Source organism: the organism of the source record quoted next, unplaced genomic scaffold, assembly GCF_019419815.1.
Source record: "Pyrus x bretschneideri cultivar Hongxiangsu unplaced genomic scaffold, Pyrus_bretschneideri_v1 Contig20, whole genome shotgun sequence".
Taxonomy (NCBI): domain Eukaryota; kingdom Viridiplantae; phylum Streptophyta; class Magnoliopsida; order Rosales; family Rosaceae; genus Pyrus; species Pyrus x bretschneideri.
Window position 1 is genome coordinate 4,355,199 of NW_025999502.1, and position 24,381 is coordinate 4,379,579.

Here is a 24,381-nt window from a genome sequence, read left to right on the forward strand (position 1 = left end):
GAAGAATCGATTGCGTGCACATACTTGCAAGGCTTGGTCCCCAAGTGGGGCCGGATCTTGTCAAACGGATAATGCTCAACCTTGTGGCCCACTCCTTGCCCCTAATCGCGCGCTTCACCTACGACACACCTGCCTCTGGAGCCATACCCGCGAAATACACCCACACGTGTCGCCCATCCGTTGGTTCGGGTTTGGTTCGGTCATACGCCATCTCGCACTTTCCTCCAGTCTCCGTCACTCTGAGTCGCTCTCACTCTCTCTCTGTGTCTCTAGAAAGCACTGAAACAGAGACCTTTTGGAGTTGTTCATCTCTCCTTTTTCTGGAAAATCAAACTGCGAAATCATGATCGGGTCAAGCCTTCAAGGTACGATTGGAGAAACACTTTTCTCTGTTAAACTCCTGATTTTGTTTTGGTTATGGGCTGTTTGTTTCTCTGGAAAATTTTCATTTCCCTAGGAAAAAAGTGATTTTTTTCTCTGCTGTAAGCCTTTGCTCGCTTCATCAACCAAAATAAGAGTTTTTTTTTTTAAGGAAAATATTTATTTTTCACTCGTGGGTGGTTTTCTTTTTTCGTTAACATTTCCATTATTCCGTTATCGATGATGGGTTCTGTTTGTTTCCTCAGAAAATTCAGAATAATGAAGTATAAAAATGCAGAAAGTTCAAAATTGTAGTTCTTTTTGTAGTTGTTCTCTGTGTGCTGATGGAATGCGTGAAACTAGTCGAAAATAAGGGAAGACGAAAAGGAAATTCTTTAATGCCGATCAATATGTGACCCAAAGTTCTTTCCTTTATGACAGTTAGTTAAAAAACTCGAGCATGAATTACAAGTTTTAGTGCACCTTGGTTTACAAATGGACACACAAATTAATCGTCTTTTGCAAGTGTGCGTAAAACTTGTCATTCAAATGTTAATGCTCTGCTTTAATTATTGGTTTGTTAGTGACTAGTCTTTGTAAACTGGGTGTTAACTGTAAGTAGCCAGAAAATCTGGGCTCGGTAATTATGTTCCTAAGTGTTTGCGGAGCTGTTTATCGCTAAACTGATGTCTAAGATTAATAGCTACCCTGTTTACCTGCGTTATTACTTGAATATTACACATTCTTTGCCATGGTTGATTCTTTCGTTGTCTATTTTAGCGGCAATACTGTGTAGTTTCGGTTTTTCCTGTTGATCATTCCATGTTGATGTTTGCAAGAAAGTTTGGGGAGAATATGGCTTTTGTTTATAAACTGAGTACTAGAAAGTTTCACGTCTACTACCCCACATAGTTTGCAAAAGGAATCAGGACAATCCTTTTTCTTTCTCTTTGTATTTTTGGGTTGGGGGACACGGGGGGATGTTATGGACAATGTAAAGGCTTAGTTGGGATGAACTTTTGATATTTCCATATATGGACCTTTCTTTATGCATCAACACTGTTTTGTAGGTTTAGTTTTTTTCTGTTCTAGCACAAATAAGCACCATTTTGAGTTTGCTCACTTTTGTGCATGAAAGCTGTATTTCGTACTCTTATGCTGCTAGAATTTGGACCAACTGCCTCTTTATATGTTGTAATGTTCATTAAATAAATTGATGAGTTGTGCTTAAAGGCATTTTTTGCAAGGTCAATTGATTACCGTATTGAGTACTTGCCCTCTACTTTTACAGGTTTGTAATGAAAGTTTCCAGTTTGGCTGTTGAAGGGATAAATAACCTTCTGATTCAGTTTTTATAAGATATATTGGTTACAAGGTATTTTCTTGATGGGGGGAGCTTGTTCTAGGAAGAGAGACCACCAAGACGATGTTTATGATTTTCAGAGAGGGTTTTCTAGGAGATATGCTAAAAGTGGGAGTTCAAAGTGGTTGGCAACCTCCTTCACCCGCCCTGTTTTGGATATTCAACCAGGCACAAGGAACGGTCCTTCTCTCATGGACTTGTGTGTCCGAAAAATATGCAAGGTAATTGCTTTTCGGAGTATTTCTTGTACTTGGGACTGAGGTTCACTATATTTTGGCTTATTGCAATTGTTGCTTTGATTTACAGGACATCAATAAATTTAACACATTCTCCATGCTCCCAAGAGATATTAGTCAACAGATCATTAATGAGTTGGTCTACTCTGGATGCCTCACTGATGTTTCTTTTGAAGGTTTCCGTGATTGTGCTTTGCAGGTAACTCTTATTCGTAATGCTGGCAATCACATTTCTAATTCTTTATTAAAAAAAATTGTCAGTGCCATCCTGTTCATCTTTGTTGTCAGTGTCATGTTGACCTTGGAAGTTTCTTTCATTTTTTTTTTTAATTGGAAGGATCTTTACTTGGGGGAATGTCCTGATGTAAATGATAGTTGGATGGATGTCATCTCCTCACAAGGGTCATCTTTACTCTCTCTGGATCTCTCTGGTTCTGATGTTACTGACGATGGGTTAATTTATCTTCAAGATTGCAAAAGTCTCCAAGCATTAAATTTTAATGATTGTGACCACATATCAGACCATGGCCTGGAACACATCAGTGGTAGTCCATCTTAATCTTTGTTTTTGTTTCTTAGATAGCTTTCCTCTCTAGTATTAAATCAATTTGCAATATAGTCAGTTTATATGGTTCTTTCTGCTGTTCCCAAAGCCATTTTGGATAAAAGATGAAGCATATCTGCACAAAATTTTGTTACCCATTGTGGCCTGCCAAGATAGCTGTTGGAATAGCACATCCCTTTTATAATCAGCTAGAACTATTTAGTAAGCTCAGTGTTAAATAAGAAATTTTGAGAACCAAGAGAAAAATGAGGTATGATTGGGGAGGGATGGCGTGTCATCTGATACTTCTTTGTGATAAATAACCTGTGTAGCATACATAGTTGGAGTTTGTACCATGTCTGCAATTATTTTGTACAAGACTGAATTGTTTTCCACACTTACAAAGCATTCATTATTCGTTCAACACTGTTACTGTTACACTTATTCTTCCTATTCTTTTCTTGTTAACCCTTTTATGCTCAACATTGTTGTATTTCCTTCTTACTGCACCTGCAAATGAAATATTTATGAGAGTTGGTTGCCATCATTGAGGATTTAGGAAAGGGGAGGAAAGCTAAAGCTTTGTGGGGTTGTTTGGTGTTGGCAGGTTTCTGGAACATTTGTTTGGGAGCGGAATCAAGAGTTTTTGAGGATTATAATGGAGTGGGGGTAGAAGAACTATGGGTAGACTAAGATACTGGGCAGCCCTTTGGGCATCAGTTTCAAATGAGTTTAGGGAATAATCTCTTTTTCATAAGTGAGGGATGTGTTAGCAGCTGTAAAATGAATTTGGTTCAGCTTTAGTTACTTGTAAATCTACTTGAGAGGTCCTAGCTAGTTTTGCTAGATGGTGGATTTCTTATCCACCTTTTTGTAATTCATGTCACTGTTTTAATATAACTTTATCGTTTCTTCTCAGAAAAAGAAAAAGGGTTCTGCATATGATTTTGTTAGATTCTTTCAGGTCTGTCTAGCTTGACAAATTTGAGTTTTAGAAGAAACAGTGCAATTACTGCTCATGGAATAAGTGCGTTTGCTAGTTTGATTAACTTGATGAAGTTGGACTTGGAGAAATGCCCTGGGATCCATGGTGGACTTGTTCATCTACAAGGTAAATGCCTCTAAATGAAGTCATCTGGAAAGTGAATTATTTTCTTTGTTGAAGGTGCTGGTAGAAAGTACAACCATGTCCAAAGGATTGTACTATGTATTATGTAAAGGAGAATAGTTTTCCTATGTTCTTGAATATGATGAGAAAACATTCTCAAAGGAAGCGTGCATTCTTTATTCTACAACACAGTTGGAGCTGGTGCTATTATCGTCTATACAGTTTAGTACCCCTCTATAATATGAGTCGGGCGTCCGTTTGAAGTGATAATGTCTTTAGCTTACACTCAACTAATGTACGTACAAAAATACTGTAAATGATATGTGGCCCAATAAATTAAACACTTGCGCAATATGACAACAATCTACTGGAGGGTGGACTTGTATGAGTGCAATCATATAATGGTAGGCCAAAGGTCCTCAAATGTCTAGTATGAGATGTCTGATAGTGATTATTCACCATAATATGATCCATGATGTCTCCTGTGATGCACGTTGGAAATGAACCATGTACTAAATTATGGATAATGCTTTCACCTCAGCATGCCACCGTTCTCATCACTTTGAATTCAGTATCATCCTTATACATTTCATTTAAATCTTTGTACAGGCTTAACAAAACTAGAGTCTCTTAATATCAAATGGTGCAACTCTATAGACGATGCTGACATGAAACCTCTCTCAGGTAATGAACATATTGGTTTCTTCTTGTTTACAATGAAAAGGAAATGTAGGCCTTAATCTTATATTTTTGGGGTTTGACTTCTATTGAGAAGGTTCTCTGATATGACTTCTTAGCTTCACCCCTTGACACAGATGACAGACTTTGATACCAATCCCTTTCCACTTCCCTCTTCTCTCTCTCCCCCAAAATGTGTTGCTTATGTCTAATAGTTGCATATTGTATTAAGAATTTGTGTCCACCTTGATCCGTCTTTGTTGATAATTTCTTCCCCCACAAGCTGTTCAAGTTCAGTTTCACATCTACATTCCATCTGCAAAATGTGGAAATAGACAGAGCATACCTAAAGTACCAATTCGAAGCAACTTCGACTGGAAGTCAGTCTATTATATTTACATTTGGCAACTCAATTGCATCCATGCCAAATTAGATGCAGAGATCTATCTTTTCACATGATTTTTTTTTAATCCCAGTCTTAAAATTTAAATACATGTTTGTGTGTGCTTTGATTTTTAATGTGAATTAAATTTCTGTTACAGCACATTGTGTGAATTACTTTTTTCATTTGTATTTCAGATCTTACAAATTTGAAATGCTTACAAATCTGCTGCAGTAAGGTTACTGATTTTGGCATTACTTACTTGAAAGGTATTTGCTTTTGTATTTCATTTATCTACAGCTTACATCTTTGTGCTGCAAGGAGAAATCATGTGTAATAAGTTTTTATCCATGGATCTTTTATAGTTTGAAACTATTGTGATTGTGCAGTGTACTCCTTAGGGCTTATCTACTTGCACCCATTTTTAAAAACTTAATGCCTTTTAGTATTTTATCGATATGGGATGCCAGTATTTTGTCTCTGTTAATAAAAAACTTATTCTAGTCTACTTAACCGGACATGAATGTTGTTAGGCGGAAGTTTATTGCTGTTCCTCCATGCAACTGTTTATATCATCTCTATGTCTTACAGGCCTGCACAATCTTTCTCTTTTGAACTTGGAGGGATGCCCAGTTACTGCTGCATGCTTGGACTCGCTTGCAGGTTTGTATATTGAAGTAATTAGACTTCTCTTAGCCATTCTAATCTTTTTCTGGTCGTTGTATGCCGTGCAATCCTTTTCTCATTGATAAGGTTGATAAATTACTATCAATTGATTGTCCACATACATCTTTGTATTAAGTATGTGATTACTTCGTATTTGACAATATCTATGTGATTGTATTATGTGTGTGATCATTTCTATTTTGTCTGGTGATAGTTTACTTTTTGGAAATGCTAATAGAACAAAGAATTAGTTTGGAATTAGTATGTGTCTAGCCAAATTAAATATTAAACTCTTTGAAAAGCTTTCTGCTTTCATTTTAAAGCGTTTCTTGTTCCATAAAGATAGTGTGTGATGAAAATGCACCATTATGCACAGAAAAGATTGGGAATCTGTTTTTGGTTAGGTCTTGAACAATAACTGATGACTTATGGAGTAGCATAGCTGAAAGTTATACGTGTCATCTGCTAAAGCTGAATGTGAAGACTTTTGCCATTTTTTTCCACTGCCTAAGTAGGTACACTTTTGTTCTAGCTTTAATTGGGCCTGATATTTATCTGTGTTGCTTGCTTACCAGCTCTTGATGGCCTGCTATATCTAAATCTGAGCAGATGTGGTCTGACTGATGAAGGATGTGAGAAGTTCTCCCGTAAGTAGTTTTTAAACTGACCCCAATGACTTCTTTTTTCCTTTTCTGTTGAAGTCATGGAATACAGCTCTACGTAGAGGCTGGCTGCGTTGTACTTTTATTTTTTTGTTAGGGGAGCCCTGAGCTTGGATTGTGGCTTGCCTCATACTCTGCAGGATTTGGGAACTTAAAAGTATTAAACTTGGGCTTCAATGACATCACTGATGCTTTTCTGGTGCACTTGAAAGGTGGGTTTTTATTTTATTTTTTAACTCTTGCATTTGTTTGCGTTCAAACCTTTGATTTTTAGGAAAGCTAATGAAAAGGGCTTGAAAACTTTGAGTTTTAACGATAAGGACAAAATAAAGGGTAAAGTGAATAGTACCAGTTTGACTTTTTAGTGTAAAAATGTGGTTTTTCGTTATAGTGAACTGTACCGTGGGCTTTTCGTTAAAACTCCCTTGATTTTTGGACTTTCTTTAGGCATTTTCTTTTTCATCAATAGTAGAGAAAGTTTAGTAATAAAGAAAGCCCTTCTAAATGAATTAGAAATATATGCTTGGATGGAACATACACCATGCAATTTCTTAATTCATTGAGCGAGTTGGAGGTTGGTTCTGTTTTTATATTGACTACATTATCAGATCCCATAATTTCCCTTGTGTAAGTAATATATGCATATCTTTAAATTGTGGTTTTGGCCTTGCTGCAAGTAGGTTTGACAAATTTGGAGAGCTTGAACCTGGATTCATGTAAGATTGGTGATGAAGGGCTGGTTAACTTGACAGGTCAGTATTACAAACATGCATGATACTTATAACTTCTGTTCTTTATGTTTATGTCCTTAACCTGGAATCTTTCCAGAATGTTTGTCTTGCATATTATATTTGCGGAAATGATGAGAGTTACCATACACAGTTGTATTTGTTGTGCTTTTTTCCTCTGTAACTTAACTTCCATTTGTGTTTTGTATCAAGTCTTATGGCATAAATCCATCATAAAGGAATTCATAAATTTCTGGTAAACAAAGATGCCAAAGACCCATCGTAGAGGAATTTGAGTAAAAGCTAAGGATAAGGGCCTGGTACCCTACTTAAAATTTGATTCCAAAAACTCTGATTTTTATAAAAACTCGGGTTGAGCTCCAGTTTTTAATTTCAACAAGATGTTTGGTAAGAAATTTTATAATTACTTTTTAATCTTAAAAGTTTTATCCACACCCTTTGTCCCTCACAGTAACCACTACATCTCTCCTCCATGTCCTCCTAGTCTCCCAGTCATTCTCAGATCATGACTTCGCAGAGAAAAGCTTCACCTCCTTGTAATCTATCAAATCTGAAAGGGAAGCCAACTTTAATTGACTCCGGCGCGCCAGTTTCACCCAATATTTACCCAAAATCTTCAAATTGATACTACCAATCTCAGTAACCAAGACGTCAGGTTTAGAAGCGTCGAAAACTTCATCGAATTGGATTGGGACCTGGCCGGTCTTCCGGACTTGACAGATCAGATAATGCGGGCTTGCTTGGACATTGTCATGTTGGAGTGGATTACACCGATGGTGATGACACTGTGAGCAGCCATGGAAATAGCCGCACGGGACTCGGTTATTTGACGCACAGGATCCAGACAGACACAGCGGCGGCAGCTAAATGAACGGAGTGGGTGTTGGTGTTGGTGTCGATGTCGGATGTACATTAGAGCAGCCCTGGTTGAAGAGTCTATTGAGGACAAAGACTTCAAAAAAACTCTAAACACATAAAAAGTCTCTTCTCAAGAATCAAGCATTGTTTTTTAGTTGTGGATTTCAAAATTTGCTTGCCAAATGCGACTTCAGAAAAAAGTGTTTTTGGTTCTAAAAAACTGACTCCAAAATGAATACCAGATAGACCTTAAAAAGTCTTTTAGTGACATTCTTCCTAGTGAATTCTAGGGTTTGCTAGTTGTTTTCTAGCAAAGGAATATCATTTGATTTTGTTATATCCTGCTGCTCAGAACCTTTCAAAGATTTATGTGAATTTCAAAAGTGATCCCACACGTGCAGTTCTTAGAAAAATTGATGTATCTATTGTGGTTTTCTTTCTTTTAGAAGCTTTTATAAATAAAATTGTCATTTTAAATTCTTCTTAGTGGCTGCTGAATCTACTGTCAATTAAAATTTTCAATAATATCAATCAGTGATTTTTTATTATAACCCATTTTCATAACAGTTGAAAGGATCAGTTTTTCTTATGTGTGAAATCGTATAATTTTTTTGAGTTTTGTGGTTTCTGCTTATATTGTATCTTGGTGGCATGACTTGCAGAGTTGTAATACTTGGGGTCAGAATCACGCTGACTATTTTAAATATTCAATGTGCTGATTTTGAGTAGCTTTATCATTCTTTACCACTTTTCTATTCCTACATAGAATCTGACGAATGCTGGTATTTGTTTACATGCTTTTAGGCCTTCAACATTTGAAAAGTTTGGAGTTGTCAGATACTGTTGTTGGAAGCGGTGGGCTTCACCATCTGTCAGGTTATACGTTTACCTTTCTTTTTGGCCTTGCAACCATGCATAATTTCATTAAATTTTTGCCGCATCAACCCACTCAAAGACACAGGCAGTGAGTTTGTAACAGAGAGTTGTGTATTTTTAGTTGTATTTGGTATTCTAAATTTTGAGAATAAAATTTAAACTGAAAAAAAAAGTCACATCTGTCTTTTTCTTTGGTTTTGAGTAAGTGAATACAATTTAATTTTATAGAGACATTATGATGTCATTAATATATACAGTAAAAGTGTGCATAAGTGTTGCCCCATAGGGTAAAAGTGTGCAAAACTGTGCATGATTTATATTCATTTTTTCCGTATATGGCCATTGAGTGTTTTTTTCCTTTAAATACACACTTTAATCAAAGAAATGCTCTGGATTAGGTGTTTTCTATTGATTTTTAACCCTAGAAAGGAATGGTTTGCAAATTTGGCAATTCTATGAATAAATGGGTGTCCATCTCTGATGCCACCATACAGGAGATGAAAATACTGAAGGATCCACCTCTGTTCTTACTTCTTATTGCTAAAATGGAATTTTTTATCAGCTTTAATTTGTGGTTTTGTTATTCCGTAACATGACGATTGTTTCTTGTAGGTTTGATTAATCTTGAAAGCATAAATCTTTCCTTCACTGTTGTTACTGACAGTGGTTTGAGGAAGCTGTCTGGTCTCTCGTCTCTCAAATCCCTTAATTTGGACACTCGCCAAATTACAGATTCTGGACTGGCAGCTCTTACAAGTAAGCATGGTTAGATGAAAACTGCATTCTGATATTTTGGCCTCCGGACAAAATTTTCAAGTCTTGTCCAACATTACCCAGTAAGCTATCTGATTCTATGAATGCTGCATTTATTTTCTTTTTGGATGCAGGCTTGACTGGATTGACACACCTGGATCTATTTGGAGCTCGAATTACAGACTCTGGAACAACCTATCTGCGAAGTATGTTAACTACTTAACACTGCTGGTTCATTTACATAAATTAGACCACATGTGAGTTATTGATGATAACCGAAACACACACCAACCACTTCTTGGTGCAGTTCTGGATCTGCTGATTCAAAATTAACTTTTTGTAATGTTATCAACAGTTTATATGCAAAGTGGAAAGCCTGTTGTGATGCAGGGTAGTTTAGATTTAGGTGAATCACAATAACATGACCAAGCCTTCACATCGAGCTCACATTTAATTAAAGTTTTGCATCACTTATTCAGAATATGGCATCAGTCACATAGATCTCAAGGTTCTTTTTATTTGAAGTATCACTCGGACTTAACAAGTAAGACTAGATCCCAAAAAACACAAAAATGCCATTATTCTCACAAGCCAAAAGCCTAAAGCTAACTAGCCGATTGATGGGACCAGAGTGATGAGCTTTCCATATCGTCATATCGTATTGGGAACCGTGATATGGATGGTGTTACCCTTATATTCCAGAGTGACGAGTCACCCTAGTTTACTTTCTCATTGTATCTGGAAGTTGTTTCAGTTGAAGTAGCAGGCTTAACATTGCACCCTAGAGTTTGGTAACTGACCTTATTGTATTTTTTGGAATGTTAAAATTTAGATGAGATATACTATTGAATATAATTATAGAGATAACTTAGATTTCTATGTTGTTTGGGGGCATGATAGTTGCATATGTCAGATAAAGTATTTAACTAACATGCTAAATTGTATTGATAATACTTGCAGAACGTGGAAACAATATTGCCTGGTCTTTTAAATATTAATCTTAGAGGCTGTTGGTCATAGTGGAGAGGATTGAGTTCCGAAAACAGTTTGGAGTTTGGTTTTTTACCAGATTCATTCTTTTCCCATTGTATCTTCAATTTGCAGGCTTTAAAGATCTGAAGTCGCTAGAAATATGTGGTGGTGGACTGACGGATGTTGGAATAAAGAATATTAAAGATCTTTCATCCTTGACCCTATTGAATCTATCACAGAACTGCAACCTGACCGATAAAACCTTGGAGTTGATTTCTGGTATGCTTTCAAACTTTGGTTTATAAGAATGATACATATGCTAGCTTTACCTGTTTTATGGGCTATTAAATGGTGGCATGCCGGTGTTTGAGATTGGACCATTTTAGTGAGGCAAACTTTTCAAGCGCTGAGGATATAAATGTATGACAATGTCGGTTAGCATGTGGTCAAAATTCTATTTTCATTTGGTGACCATTGTCGTCTTGGGATATACAGTATTGATTAGCTGACTTTTCAATCTTCGTAGCTACTGGGAATGTCCTTTTGTTTTGCAATTATGACCATGACAATTGCATGCACCCGTTCTTTTTCAACCCTGACGTGCCTTGATGGCCATGAGAAAGGGAGAGAGGGTTGGTTGGAGTACCTTCCAAGTATTAGTAAGGCATACCTGTTTGTTTGTTTAGGAAAAATTGAGGCATGTTATAGTTTCTGTGCATAAGTTTTAAAGTTGGCAGTACCAGAAAGCATATCAAAACGATTCTGAGAGTGCTCATATCCGTAAATCCTTGGTTCAGTATTGATTCTGTGAAGCAATGGGACACTTCAATTTTAATTATGTTGGTTAACGCAATTATTATCCTTTAATTGTCACATTTTTGTATGGGAAATGCAGGGTTGACAGGATTGATCTCTTTAAACGTATCAAATTCTCGTATCACAAATTCTGGACTTAAGCATTTGAAAATGCTGAAGAATTTGAAATCTCTGACATTGGAGTCCTGCAAGGTAACAGCAAACGAAATAAGGAAGCTTCAGATGACTGACCTTCCAAACCTGGTAAACTTCCGCCCTGGAGGTAAATGAAATTTGTAACATTAAGCTTCTGGCAGCATGGACAGACAACTATGTATATAAAAACACTATGGAAGGAAGACATCTGGTAATTGTGTATATGGTTGGACGTGGATGTGGTTTTCCAAATGTCTATAGAACTACGGATTCGGAAATTTGCTCCGTTTTCATGTGAAGCTTTCATCTGACATCGAACTGTCATGGAAGATAATGTGGATAAAGCTTTCTTCCAATGTCTATATTGTTGAGTCTCATCCTATGTTTTTAGTGTATCCAGAACTGTCACCTGTGGTACTGAAAAATTCTTGATGGCTTAGATGCAACAGTACTGTAATGCTGTTTGTGTTCGGTTTTTTATTTTACTGTTCGTTTAGGAAAACATTTGGTAATGGAGAAAATGCTAATGGAGCACATTGTGCAGTCAGGAATTTGTGTGTGCAGGGACCATGTTAATTAAGAATATGTATTGCTAAACTGTGGTTGCGAAGAGTGAAATTTGGTTGTATAGAAAGCGATCATTTGTTAAGACAGACTTGTTTATTTATAAATATTTTTAGTGTAAATTACACATAATTACTTCAACTATTAGGTCATTAACAGTTTCATATCTCGTCTTTAATTTTACGAATTTGTTGCAATGTCATACTTTCCGTCAGTTTGTCTGATAATTTTCTGTTAAATGCTAGCGTGTCTTGAAGTAGGACCCATTCTTTATTAAAAAAAAAAATTTAATTCTCAATAAAATAATTTTTTTTTTAATGGGGGACCCACCTGTCCACCCGTGTCCCACCCGTGCAGATCGACGGAGGGAAGGGGGATCCATGGGTGAGATGGAGGGAGGTGGAGATGGAGGAAGAGAGGCCGACGGTGGGGTGGTGAAGGAAGGTTGGGGGTGTGGTAGAGGGGGCGGGGGAGATGTTGGCGTGGGTGGGGAAGGGGTCAGAGGTTGTAGGGAAGGGATCTGGGTTTTGGGTGGGATAAGGGGGGCGGGGGAAGAAAGAGTGAGGGAAGGGGTGGATCCCCATGCCAAAAAAAATGATTTTATTTTTTTTATTTTTTTAATATTTAATTAATTAATTTTTTAATAGAAAATGGGTCCCGTCACTTGCCACGCTAGCATTTTAACGGAGGAATTGACAAACAACCGAAAGAATGTATGAAATTGTAACAAATTCGTAGATAAGGTATGACATTTAAACTTTTTAAAGACGAGGTATGAAACTGTTAATGACCAATAGTTGAGGTAGTTCTGTATAATTTACCCATATTTTTATAACCAAAGTGATATTGCGGGATGGCCGATTTGAAATCGGGATCTGGGATTGTAAGGGAATGTTTTGAACCCACTGAGCTACACACCATTTGTTTTGTCATATACTAGACATTTTTGCAGACTTGCATTTTATAATCCTTTACGTTGTAACCATGATTTCGGATGGGAGAGTGCTATCCACACAATCATTTTTATTTTTCGCATCCTTCTCAATTTTCGACCGCTGGATCAAATAATTTGAAGAAGATCAATGACCACGAATTAATAAAAGTGTGTTGGAGGTAAAAATGGGTGTGGATTAGGCGAGCTAAATTATACGAGGTCATCGAATATTTGTAGTCCTACTCTTCCTGAAAAGCGGGTTGAAAGAACCGAACTCTTTGGAATTTAGCTATCGAACTGCTTGCCTAGCCTAATTGGGTATTCCTCGCTACACGTTTCATTGTTTGAAGTCACCTTTCTCAACAATTTATTCCTTCTGGTAAAATAGACGGATATGATCGTGGTAGGTAAAATAAATGAGGCAAAATATTTATGTGGTTCGATAAGTATGCCTACGTCCTTGAGGTTGCAGCAGTATTTTGTCTCTCTATTTCTCTCCTACGTACTGACTGCTCGACTCTCTGGTGCTTAGAAGCAACTGGTGTGGTATGGCATGTTACTATCGGATCCAAGTGCAAGCAACTCTAAAAGATTTCGCAGTTTTATGACTTGCTGGAGAATCTTGGTCAACCCTAATTCACTAGTCGGTGTTTTCTTGCGATCCAAGTATTTTCCTAACTCGAATCTTTTTCAGGTCAAGCTTGGCGATGTTCCATGTCCTTTATCTGACGGAGTTTGCTTTGGCATATCAGAAAGCGAAAGTTGTTTTCGTGCTAGTCTGTCCTCCTATACAAAACCCTTCACTTCAACTTCATATTATAAATTTGTTGTAGTTCTGATTGACATTTGTTTTCCTTCTGAGAAATTGCTTGGGTTAGTGCAGGTTAGATGAATTTCTTTCATCAAATAAAATTAAATAATTGCAGCAAAACACACACACACAAACACTGAAACACAAATAAATGAAAAACAGCCACCATGGAAAATGTTATAACGTTGTAGGCAACTCCAGTAGAAATTTGAAACTTTATCAAAAAATCAAATAAGATGCAGCAAAAAATTGCAGAGAGAAATTTGAAAAACAAAAAGCTCTGTTGGTAAGTTAAATGTTAGATTAGCCACTAATGGGGTTCGAACCCACAGAGTCATGCAATAGCACAACACCTTTCCACCACTATGGTAAACAGCCACTTTAGGTAATAAATTTAAGTTTAAAAATATACTAATTCTTTAATTAAAAATAATATGGATGTAGAGAGTAAGTTGGATGTAGAAAGAGATTAGATGGGTTCAAATAAAATTTCTCATTCGGAAACACTCGTTGGAAGGAGACGTACTCTAAATGTAGACAACAGCACTCGCGGCACTCGACTGTGGGGGTCCTTGGTGACAATCTCATCGTTGCCGTCCCGTTGGCGCCATATTTCATCGGTGCTGCGGTTCTGGACTCCCTCCTTCCTATGACTCACTCTTTCATACTCCTGTATGTAGGGCTGCTTGCACAAGCTCATGCATGCTTTGTGGGAACGTACTAGTGCTGCTCGTCGACTTTGGGAGTTGGCTATGCTCGCTCTATGCTCGCTCATTGAGGCACCTAACGCGACAAAAACTTCCGAATAGCCTTTCTTTCGGTTCTATACATCTCACTAAGATGCCGACGGGACATCAAATTAATTCTAATCACCCTTGAGTCGTAAAAAACCAGAAAATAGTAAATTCTTACACCCTAAATCCTTATTCAACAGCACTTGTGCCTGTAAAAATTTATCCTCCGGCATGGAGTCTTGGGTCTGACAAAGCTTGTGTACAAATTGTGACCTTATACTTGTCTTCACTTTGTAAAAACATCCTTCGTGGTGCCTGTAAAAACTGAATTTCCAGCATGGTAATGAAGCGCTCGTAGGAGGGTAAGCATTTTTTATGACGGTGATTCCTGGTACATGTACAAGTTTATGCGCATTCTATGTCGTTTTTTCTCGGTGCACCTTATTCTCTCCCAAACACAGAAAAACATGGATGAAAATTATCACTGATGTCACACAACTTTTATCATAGATTCATAGGCTGCGCCCTATTTTGCACATAGAGAAACTGAAATCTTATTGTCCAAACAATGACTTGCAGGTTATGTCTAACATCCAACTAACGACGGAGGAAAGACAAATGACGAAAGAGACAGCAACGCAATTTGACATAAAAAACCTAGAATTATATTCATGATCTGATCATCTTTGGAAGAAAAGCATACCTAAGAAATGTAAAACTCTTCATTTCCAACGCATAATTTAAATACATTTCACTGCTAATACTCCTGCATTTAACTTACTTGAGATTCTGAACCAACTCGTTAAATCTACATATCTGCACATCATTCCTCGTTTAAATTACACTGCATGAAGAACACAACTGCAATAACGCAAATTGAAAACGTGTTAAGAAAAAAAAAGGCATAAAGTGTCAAATGATTGCTCTAGAAATCAGCGAATAAAAATATTGCTCGTATCGAAAATAAAAACTAGTCAAATGTAAAAGCATACCTGTATTTGGAATAGGCCAGCAAGCAAAGCATGTAAAACAACTTGTGCTCTGCCAGCCACTTGATTATCTCTGCGCTTGATCTGACCCTGCAGCTCCAACTTGATTAGCCGGCGCACTGCTTGCTGACCCATTTTCAACTGGTGGGGCCACACCCCATTTGCCTTCAGATTCAAGGGGCTCAAAGACATGAACAGCACCATCCGATAGTCCTAATGCAAACTGATTTGCTTCTTGTGGATGCGCCGCAATCACGAGGGGCTGCACGTTAGAACTGCAGCACAGGGGAAGCAAAGGGTTGGAATTTTCAACAGCTATCACAAACCTAGTTAGTGTTACCTAACTAGTAACTTTATTGGGAGGGGTTATTTGCACGCCAAAACAGTAATCATGCACTTCTCAAAATGCTAATCTCCCTTCATTCTTTTACAAAGGAGCGCAGGATTGCTTATTCAGAGTGGCAATAAAAAGTCATCAAAGAGGCGCTGCAATTACTACTAGTTATCTGCAGTTTACTATAATTTTGTCACACGTGTAGTTAACGATCGTACACATATTTAGATTGGAAAAGAACGTTTTCTGCTTGGACTGCATGCAGAGATCATCACTCCAATGTACAATTTTTTTTATAAGCCGTGAAGGCAAGTATAAGTGAATTATAAATCCTATTCTATTAGGCCATAAGCATCAAATGTTGGGTTTTTAAGGAAGAAGTAGCTAAAATTGCCAACTTTTTAAAAAAAAATTACGTATTCGTTATAAGTAAAAGTTCTAGCTATACCACTAGATTACGTTATAGCATAAATCAGACAGGTGCATCCTTATTCTTATCACATGGATCAGGACTTATAGCGCATTAAGAATCTTGTTAAATTGTTTAGTTTATGACCATCTCTCAAATTATAGTGCATATAACATGTATACACTGAAGGTTCAGCTGATTAAGATTATTAGGTTTTAGATCATACTGCCATGACGGTCAAGGATGACAACAGCTTCCTATGGACAGCAATGAAAAAGAAGATCTATGTCCATCCAATGTAAGTATACTCAACTTGCTTGGTCTCTCATGAGGCTGGGCACATAACCCAGAATTCAAAGTGTAACTTAAAACCTAACACGAAGACTCTGTTTAAACTGTCACTCAAAATAAAAATCAAACATATTCCGGACTTGAAAGAGATAATGAACAAGTACAATCCAAATTTAAACTTGAAATGCATCATTGAAATGAAGGAGGAATTACCTGACATTAGCAGGAAGATAAGCAGAAGGATTAATACGACACCGTAGTCTGAGATTTGCAGCACTAAACACACAAACGGTTGCATCTAAAAAGCTGGCATATACAAGCTGGCTATCGCATGAGAATGTTGCATGAGAGATTGGTGCAGCAGAATCACGTGGGACCCACTAAAACCAGGGAGAAAATTTTTAATTTAAACAAACAATTATTAGGGAGGCGATAAATCTTCACAACAATGCTCCTATACACAAATCTACCTGCTTGACAATTTCTAGTTTTGTTGTTTCATATATGGCAAGTTGAGTCTCGTGAACAACCAAGAACTGTTGCTGATCGTGATGAAACTGTACACGCGTGTCTGATAGGGAAGCTGTCGTTCTTCCAGCTGGAAGCTGCAAGAATCTGGACTTCAGCTTCTCCCATCCATCAGAGCTCCATACGCAAAGCTGAAGAAAGGAGTGGAAAAAAAAAAAAAGAATACCCCAACGAACATTAGTGATTTCAGTATTTTTTTCACGAGGACAATTACATTTACAGAAATGCTTGTGTTGCGCGATTCCAAATTTAACAATTGAATTAATTCTTCAAAGAGAAAAATAATTCCAAATTTGACAATTGAATTAATTCTTTAAAGAGAAAAGTTGCGAGTCGCTGGAAAAAGTTTGAAAAGGTAAAATGAATGCATGTTGGATCAGAAACTAGAACACTGTTATTCTCTAAGATATGAGTTGTAATTAAAGGCCATAAATTTGCAAGTAAAATACACAAACAGTTGTTTTTTCAATGCCTCTAGTAATTTTCTTACTTCAGTTAGAGCATACTTGTCGAGGAAAGGTATTTGGGAGTCAGATTCAGTTTCAGTGTACCAGGGAGGACAACTAAATATGGAATATTAATTCATGACACCAAAGTTGATGAGTTCTAATACCTGTGCATCAGCTCCTGATGAAACTAGCACATTCAGTACATGAGAAAATGCCAGGCCAGTTATCCTTTTAGAGTGACCTTTAAGCTTGCTCTTAACCTGCATCAAGAAAATTACAACAAATTAATAACCATCTCAAACAGTAAGTTTTAAGACAAATTGCATACGCATGTCATTGTACCTCATCTACGCGGACATTATATATCTGAATTGTAGAATCATCCATTCCAATAGCTATAATATTGTTATCTTGAGGATGGAAAGCAAGAAATGTTGCGGCAGGTGGTGGAGGCATGAAAGTTGTCATTGTCTGCACTCGCCAACAAGTTGTGATTAGCCAGATGAAAAATGGAACGAGGGAAAAAAGATGGCTATCTATTACGTGTTACCTTAAATGTCATCATATTGAACAGGGAAATCTTTCCACCAGATGCTGACATTACATAAGAATCATTCTTGGACAAAGCGAAGCAAGGAACAGCTTCTTCAGGACTTGTGTCAGTAATATCATTGGTCATTAAAATGCCACTTGTGGGTTGCCACAGTTGAGGTGAAACACTAGCAGTTGCCTGCAGGGTATAAAAATTGTTTTGCCATTATGAGACTCGCCTATCAAATTTATGATGAAAGAACTACAAATGATTGATGGAAACTACTACTAAGCATTTACACACCTTGCTAGTAGAGTTACGCTCACTCCTCTGCCATTTCCATAACAAATGGATGGCGTTTGATGCTAATGCCAAAATTGCACTTCCTGAGTTGGTATAGATTAACCTCGAAATCTGTAAAAATCAAGGATTCATCACATTGATACGGCACCAAGAAAGAAATTATCTCTTAGTTCACTCAAAATATACCAGGTAAAAATGCAACGAATCAAACTATTTGGAACAACCTGTAATTAATATAGGTAATGGAAAGCATTCATGTCATATTGAATGATAAAGAGAGATTAACAAAAAGCCATATGTAAGTTATAACTCAGTTGTTGCTGCTGCATAAGTTGTCTATTTCAATTTCTATTTTTGAAGAATGAAATCATGTGAAGCACCATTCTGAAAACAAAATATTATTTGTTTCATATAAAAACTACTATGAACGGAAATAATCACTCATTTCGAGAAGCAGGGTCAGGGCCAAGAAAAAGGTCATAATATTTTTGTTGATGAACACATACATTAACTTGTACCATTTAGTAAATGCTCCAAGACCACAACATACAGATTTATACCGTAAGTTGTAGAACACAAGGAAGTATTTATAAAGTACCATGAGAAGGATTAACCAGACCAGGAACAAACAAATCCATCAATAGACATTAATTTTCCAAGAATCCAGGCAATTAGCAATATCATACCTTGGTTACTCTCATGTTTTCAGGTAGCCTCAAGGAACGGCATTGGGATGGTTCACTGATTTCAGTGAGCTTCCAAATCTTTGATTTGTCATTGGATTCTTCAGCTATTCTAGGTTTCACATCCCCCAAGTTCCGAGCATCCCCATTCTGGTATAAATATGTTTGAATAATTAAAAGAATCATAACTGTAGGTAATTTTAAACTCTAACTTACATATAATAAAAGAAGTCCGACTTAAGAACAACAAATGACCATGAGAGAGTAATTGCAGATCAAAATGCAGTTAGAAACAAGCAAAATAATGACAGTCCAATCAACGCAAAAAAAAAATAAGGATATACAACGAACCATTCCAGAAAGAGCAGCTGCAGCTGCACTTCGTTCAGCCAGTCCAGCACTGCTAGCCGCTGCCGCAGCAGCAGCAGCAACTTGAATTGGGGTTATTGCAGGCTGAAAGAGGTTGAGTGTTAGGCATGCTTAAGTTAATAAAGGATAAGCTTAATTAAATGTAGGTAGGCAAAATTAATTAAAATACCTTCATCACAACTTCAGAGGTCCTCGACGCCTCGTAAGAAAGATGATTCTCAAATGTTCGCAACAACCGCATTCCATCTGCATTTGCCAAAATCTTAATCCCATTCTCGTTGGCAGAAACAGCCAAGAGAGTGCCATCCTTGTTAAAGCGGATACGAGGGCTTCCCTAGGAATTAGGAAGAGTAAAGATGAGCAGCTGGTATTTTAGATTCTATTAGTTTAATTTACTTAAAGGGAATGAACCTACTGGGAGGCCTCCATCAGCATCAACAGTTGTCATAAGTTGAGTGTTGTCCATGTCCCAAAATTTAATTGAAAAATCATCACCAGCAGCCAAAAACCGGTTTTTAGTAGTATCAAATTGCACAACACCTAAAGAACGCTTGCGAAAGCCATGATAGGTCCTCTTCACAGCGCCTTCACTTTCATTCCATTCAACAATATGTGACTCACCATCTTTACTTGTCCCACATGAAAATAGCCTGCAACCCACCGCCAAAGAAAAACAACAAAAGGAAATAAATAACCATATAGTTTGCCCATCCAGCAAAAGGAAAAAAGAAACTCTGAGCTAAGTAAACTAACCTTGTACCATCAGCACTATAAGCCATGGTTGTGCACCAGCGACCAGGAGCATCATAATCAACTCGAGATCCCAAATTGTCATACAACCAAGCCTTTATCTTTCCATCCAGTGCTGTTGAAAAGATAAACTGAAGCATAGCAGCAAACAGTGAGTATCAAAGGACAAGGACAAACAGGCACCAGAGACAGAAACACAAGGTGTAATTAGTAAGAATGAAAAAACAAAATAAAATACCACAACACCTGAATGTTTTCCTTATAATGTGGGCAGACAGAATAAACTGGAGCTTCGTGACCTTCAAAAGTATATTGTTTTGCACCGGTTGCAGCATCCCACACCTGAATTTATGAAGGAATTCAGCAAGAAACAGAAAACGCTCTTCCAATGAGACAAGCAAACATGTTAGACAACGAACGAACCTTGATGGTCTTGTCATCCCCACAGGTAATCACACAAAGCTGCTTATTGGGATGGGAGAAAGCTAGATCATTTACTCCACCAACATGTGCATCAATCTATGACAGTAATTCCAGAGTAACCATTAGTACAGAAAACTCATAGATAACAAAACAAAAGTGGAAAAAATTGAAACAGCATCTTCAGTATATACCTCTAGGTGTTGTCGTACGTCATCACCCCCATGATATGAATATATTTGAACAATATGCCTTGAGTAAGCAACACCTGTAATTGGATTGTAAATGATACAATAATTAGGATCTAATTCAGTCCTTAAATAATTATAAAGCCATAAAACATTTGCCACAGTTACTTCAGTATGCTCAAGCTTACCAAATAAAGCACCATCAGGGCTCCAAATCACACGGTTAACAGACACACCAGGTTCCTTAACTAGAGCAGCCTGAATTTCACGAAGAGAAATTTACTTTTCAGTCAACCAACTCATACATTTACAAAGAATACAGTGCACACAATTTTTTTTGTCATATATGAACCAGTATAGAAAGGGAAAGACCTGCAAGGGCATTGAGCATGAACTAAGATCCCATACTTTGAAGTTCCTTAAAACTAGTCGCTCCCTAGATCCAACTTCCCACAGCCCAATGTCCCCCACATTGGTACCAACTGAAGCATCACATAGAAAACAATCAACAGTCAATTATGAGTACCAAGACTAGAAGGGAAAACCCCAATTAGCAAACATAGCTGTAGAGCCCGAAGGTGTACAAACAAATATAAGTAGCTACTTAGGAAATACAAACCAAGAAGCAAAGTCTGCTGTGAAGGATGAAAATCCATGCTCATGGGTGATGAACCCTGATTCAAAGTCCGTGTGACATTCTTAGGCAAGTCCTCAGGTGCATTCAAAGCTTGACCATGTCCGTGCCCTTGAAATGTTACTGGCAACATGTTAACAGGGAGATTAACCTGCACGAAAGAACAAATTGTCAAATACAAATAAAAGCTAAATGAGGACAAATATAGAGATCATCATTCAAAAGTTGATCTTCACAAGTATGTACATACTTCAGTCGAAAGCCCCATCGGCCTTGTTCTTTTAGAAACATGATCAGAATCCCCAGACGGGTACTCCACAGAAGGATTAGTTGGAGGAGTCCTTGGATGTTTCAAGGCAGCTATACAAGGTAATGAAACACCATTATCAAAATCCATCTTATCAGGATCATGAAGCACCACAATCAAAAACTATATTGATCCCGAAACACCACAATCAAGAACCATCTTATCGGGATCATGATAAATGAAAACTAAGAGATTGAGTATTAACAAATGCATTACCTGTTATTGATGGACCACCAAGACCAATACCTCCTCCTTCAGAAACTGCTGGATGAGTAACTGTGGAAGGATTAGACATCCAACCTGCAAGGGGAATTGGAACCGGGGCTGGTGTAGGTTGAAAAGGCTGAAAATGCAAAAGCCAAGCACATCAACAAAAAGTTAATAACAACAAAGTGTCTACTTCATTAGCGTATGAACAGTTAAAGCTAGATTACTTACCCCATGTGCACCTAGCGGAGGAAACCCTCCAGCTTTGGGCAAGGACCCAAGCAGTGGGTTGTTTGCAGGCGATGGTGCCCTTGCACCGTTCGGTTGTCCACATGAGTGATCCACAAAAAGTGTTTTTATATCAGGATTTGGCCTTGGATTCTTACAAAGTTGATGCTGCCAATTTAAGCTTGAATTTACATAAGGAAAATTAGTTCTCTCTCAAAAGAACCAGAAAGGCCATAATTTGCACAAACAATAGTTACTGGTGTGTGGAAACTTCTGACACCGTTCATCAACAAAAAAAAAAAAAAAATCCTGACACCAGACGCTGGAATCAAGCAGTGATGTACGACTGTCACCAGGCCCCTTTGCTATGTAGTAACGAACCATATGCTAAATTAAGATTCAGGCACATTTTTAGGCATTGCAAGAATACTAATGACTTCTTTTTGTTTCCACAGAATTCAAGCCATAACCAACTTTTTGATTGGCCACATAGACAACGTACTTAAACAATAAACTCATTAGTTACTGCTATCAACTTGATGAAATTCTCATCCTGAATGCAACGAGAGACAAAAGCACTCATTCCATACGTGGAAACAATATCAAAGTCCCAATGAAGTGCACAGCTAATCTTATATAACTGAAGGTTGTGGTTTCTGAGTAATTACCTTTGGTTAATGAGAGTCCGTAGCCTCGAATTCTTAAGGTTTGGAAACTGCAATTTATCACGGAACAAGGGATTCGCTTCAATCAGTTTCTTAAGTTCAACCAACATGATTGCCCTGGCAGACTTTGTATCTCCATACTTGGATAGTTGTTCATTCTCCCTATATAATGCAAGCGACCATTTTTCAGTAAATTTGGTATAACTGTTTTCTATAAAGGCCTTATTCATATAACGGAATTCTCATACCTAAAGTTCTCCAATGTCAAGAGCTGAGTGATTTCCTTGAAAAGTTCTTCATTGAATGTGGCAAAAACCTTTAAATCCTTAACTAGAATATCCACGGCTTTGGACCGATCATGCCTGCAAAGTCCAGTCACATTACATGCAATTCAACCATATAATTCCTCAATACCGATCATAAAATTCAACCCGCGAAAGTTACCAACGAAATGACATCAAAACATTGTAAGCTTACTTGTCCAGTGCCTCGAGATACTTCTGCTTCCTTATCTCGAAAAAGATTTTCATGGAGTAGCGGTTATCGTCCACTTTAGTGAACCCGGAGAGGTACTTCTCAACTTCATCCCAATTGCCATTATGCACCTCATCCTCAAAATACTTCATGTTGAAGAAAAACCCAGATTCCTGCTCTAGCCTATTTAGTATTTACATCACAAAAGCAATTAATGACGCAGTATATCAGTACATCATCAGCAATTACTGCCAACAAAAAATACATTAATTAAAAAAATTAATTTAAAATTACAGAAGTCAGCCCTACTTGTGAACAGTCTCTTTGAATTTTTCCTCATCGAGAAACTGCAAGATCAGGAACACAAGCTCCCTACTCAGAGAAGACATCTTGACCGCCCCCTCTTTGATTCCAGAACCAGAAATATCACCAACAATATAACTAGATCTGCAAAAATAGAAAATATTATTAAGAAAAACCATATACATATGAAAGGGGTCAACTTAGACAGCTCAAAAATCAAAATAAATTACAAAATAAAATAAAAAATTGAAAAGGAACATACCCAGAACCAGATCACAAAGCTAAAACACCAGTTTTGCCAATAATTTCACATATTTTCACTGATGTTTGAAGTAAAATATAGGGAAAAAAAAGGACAATTTTTTTTAACTTTTTTAGGGATCAAAGAGGCAAAGAAAGCAGCTTTCTTAAGACCCATGTGAGAATCGAAGATGCAAAAGAAAAAGGTTTCCAAAATTCGAAAACCCCCAAAAAATTAACAACCCAAAAGAAAAAATAAATAAAAATAAAAACTTCAAGAGAAAAATTAAAAGTTAGAGATTTCAGGAGAGAGAAACTCGCACCTTGAGAAAACCAAATCAGAACAAACAGCCACACATCCAGAAGAGGAAGAGAGAGAGAGAGAGAGACAGAGACAGAGCTCGGAGAAAGCTTTCTCTCTCCAGAAACTTATAGCAAACTCTCCTTCTCTCTCTCCAGAAAATTTTTGTATTTATATTTTTCAGAGAGAAAAGAGGACATTGAACTTGCGGAAATGGGTGATTTTATAGGGGGCGAGGCGACATGTAAACAGGATGATAAGTCAGTCCACTTATCATCCATCCTCGACTTATGAAGCAATAGGTTATCGTAGCCTGTGATAGGGACCTATGATCTGCACTATGGCTTATGCGTAGGTGCGAATGGAGGTGGGCCCCACTTGGCCGGCTACGTTTGTCGAGCCCATCGGAGCGGAATCTGTAGCTGACACTGTCCTTCAGCTGAAGAGTTGAACAAGACCTAGAGCAGTTATCCCGTACATCGCAGACAATTGTGCACCCGTACCTCATGCCGCTGGATGTATCAAACAAGATTGACATTGATATTTCTGAAAAGATAAACGGCTGAAATTAACCTG

The 24,381-nt window shown here is 37.5% G+C and overlaps 2 protein-coding genes across 6 annotated transcripts; one reads left to right on the forward strand and one right to left on the reverse strand.

Moving 5' to 3' along the window:
- Positions 1-210: 210 nt before the first annotated feature.
- Positions 211-11,863, forward strand: LOC103930838 (F-box/LRR-repeat protein 14). Of its 3 annotated transcripts, none has more exons than XM_048583917.1 (16): positions 211-365; positions 1,652-1,944; positions 2,030-2,158; positions 2,297-2,504; positions 3,468-3,614; positions 4,221-4,295; positions 4,869-4,940; positions 5,263-5,334; positions 5,913-5,984; positions 6,140-6,211; positions 6,680-6,751; positions 8,411-8,482; positions 9,095-9,247; positions 9,370-9,441; positions 10,340-10,486; positions 11,103-11,863. In XM_048583917.1, exons 2-16 carry the CDS (start codon positions 1,747-1,749, stop codon positions 11,291-11,293), a joined length of 1,752 nt encoding a protein of 583 aa, XP_048439874.1. In that variant the 5' UTR covers positions 211-365; positions 1,652-1,746; the 3' UTR covers positions 11,294-11,863. The 3 variants fall into 3 exon arrangements, with proteins under 3 accessions (XP_048439874.1, XP_009338496.2, XP_048439875.1); XM_009340221.3 differs by having other exon boundaries at positions 9,095-9,238; XM_048583918.1 differs by lacking the exon at positions 211-365 and adding an exon at positions 461-482.
- A 2,980-nt stretch (positions 11,864-14,843) lies between these two features.
- LOC103930837 (protein TOPLESS) lies at positions 14,844-24,002 on the reverse strand. Of its 3 annotated transcripts, none has more exons than XM_048583920.1 (27): positions 23,828-24,002; positions 23,393-23,408; positions 23,271-23,357; positions 22,965-23,144; positions 22,736-22,849; positions 22,491-22,649; positions 21,826-22,003; positions 21,604-21,730; positions 21,331-21,440; positions 21,066-21,231; positions 20,819-20,928; positions 20,453-20,704; positions 20,262-20,357; positions 20,085-20,180; positions 19,842-19,969; positions 19,504-19,738; positions 19,258-19,422; positions 19,071-19,172; positions 18,723-18,869; positions 18,037-18,147; positions 17,752-17,931; positions 17,544-17,672; positions 17,366-17,461; positions 16,695-16,883; positions 16,438-16,604; positions 15,194-15,465; positions 14,844-15,062 (listed from the first exon to the last, which is right to left on the reverse strand). In XM_048583920.1, exons 3-26 carry the CDS (start codon positions 23,348-23,350, stop codon positions 15,258-15,260), a joined length of 3,525 nt encoding a protein of 1,174 aa, XP_048439877.1. In that variant the 5' UTR covers positions 23,351-23,357; positions 23,393-23,408; positions 23,828-24,002; the 3' UTR covers positions 14,844-15,062; positions 15,194-15,257. The 3 variants fall into 3 exon arrangements, with proteins under 3 accessions (XP_048439877.1, XP_009338495.1, XP_048439876.1); XM_009340220.3 differs by having other exon boundaries at positions 20,453-20,526; positions 20,635-20,704; positions 23,271-23,408; positions 23,828-24,001; XM_048583919.1 differs by having other exon boundaries at positions 23,271-23,408.
- Between the last annotated feature and the right edge of the window lie 379 nt (positions 24,003-24,381).

Coding starts and splice junctions, on each gene's coding strand:
- LOC103930838 (XM_048583917.1), top strand. CDS start 1,747: ATGGGGGGAGCTTGTTCTAGGAAGAGAGACCACCAAGACGATGTTTAT. Junction 8,483..9,094: donor TGGGCTTCACCATCTGTCAG/GTTATACGTTTA, acceptor TGTTTCTTGTAG/GTTTGATTAATCTTGAAAGC. Junction 10,487..11,102: donor AACCTTGGAGTTGATTTCTG/GTATGCTTTCAA, acceptor TGGGAAATGCAG/GGTTGACAGGATTGATCTCT.
- LOC103930837 (XM_048583920.1), bottom strand. CDS start 23,350: ATGTCTTCTCTGAGTAGGGAGCTTGTGTTCCTGATCTTGCAGTTTCTC. Junction 20,358..20,452: donor ACGTACGACAACACCTAGAG/GTATATACTGAA, acceptor TTACTGTCATAG/ATTGATGCACATGTTGGTGG. Junction 16,605..16,694: donor AACTAGAAATTGTCAAGCAG/GTAGATTTGTGT, acceptor CCCTGGTTTTAG/TGGGTCCCACGTGATTCTGC.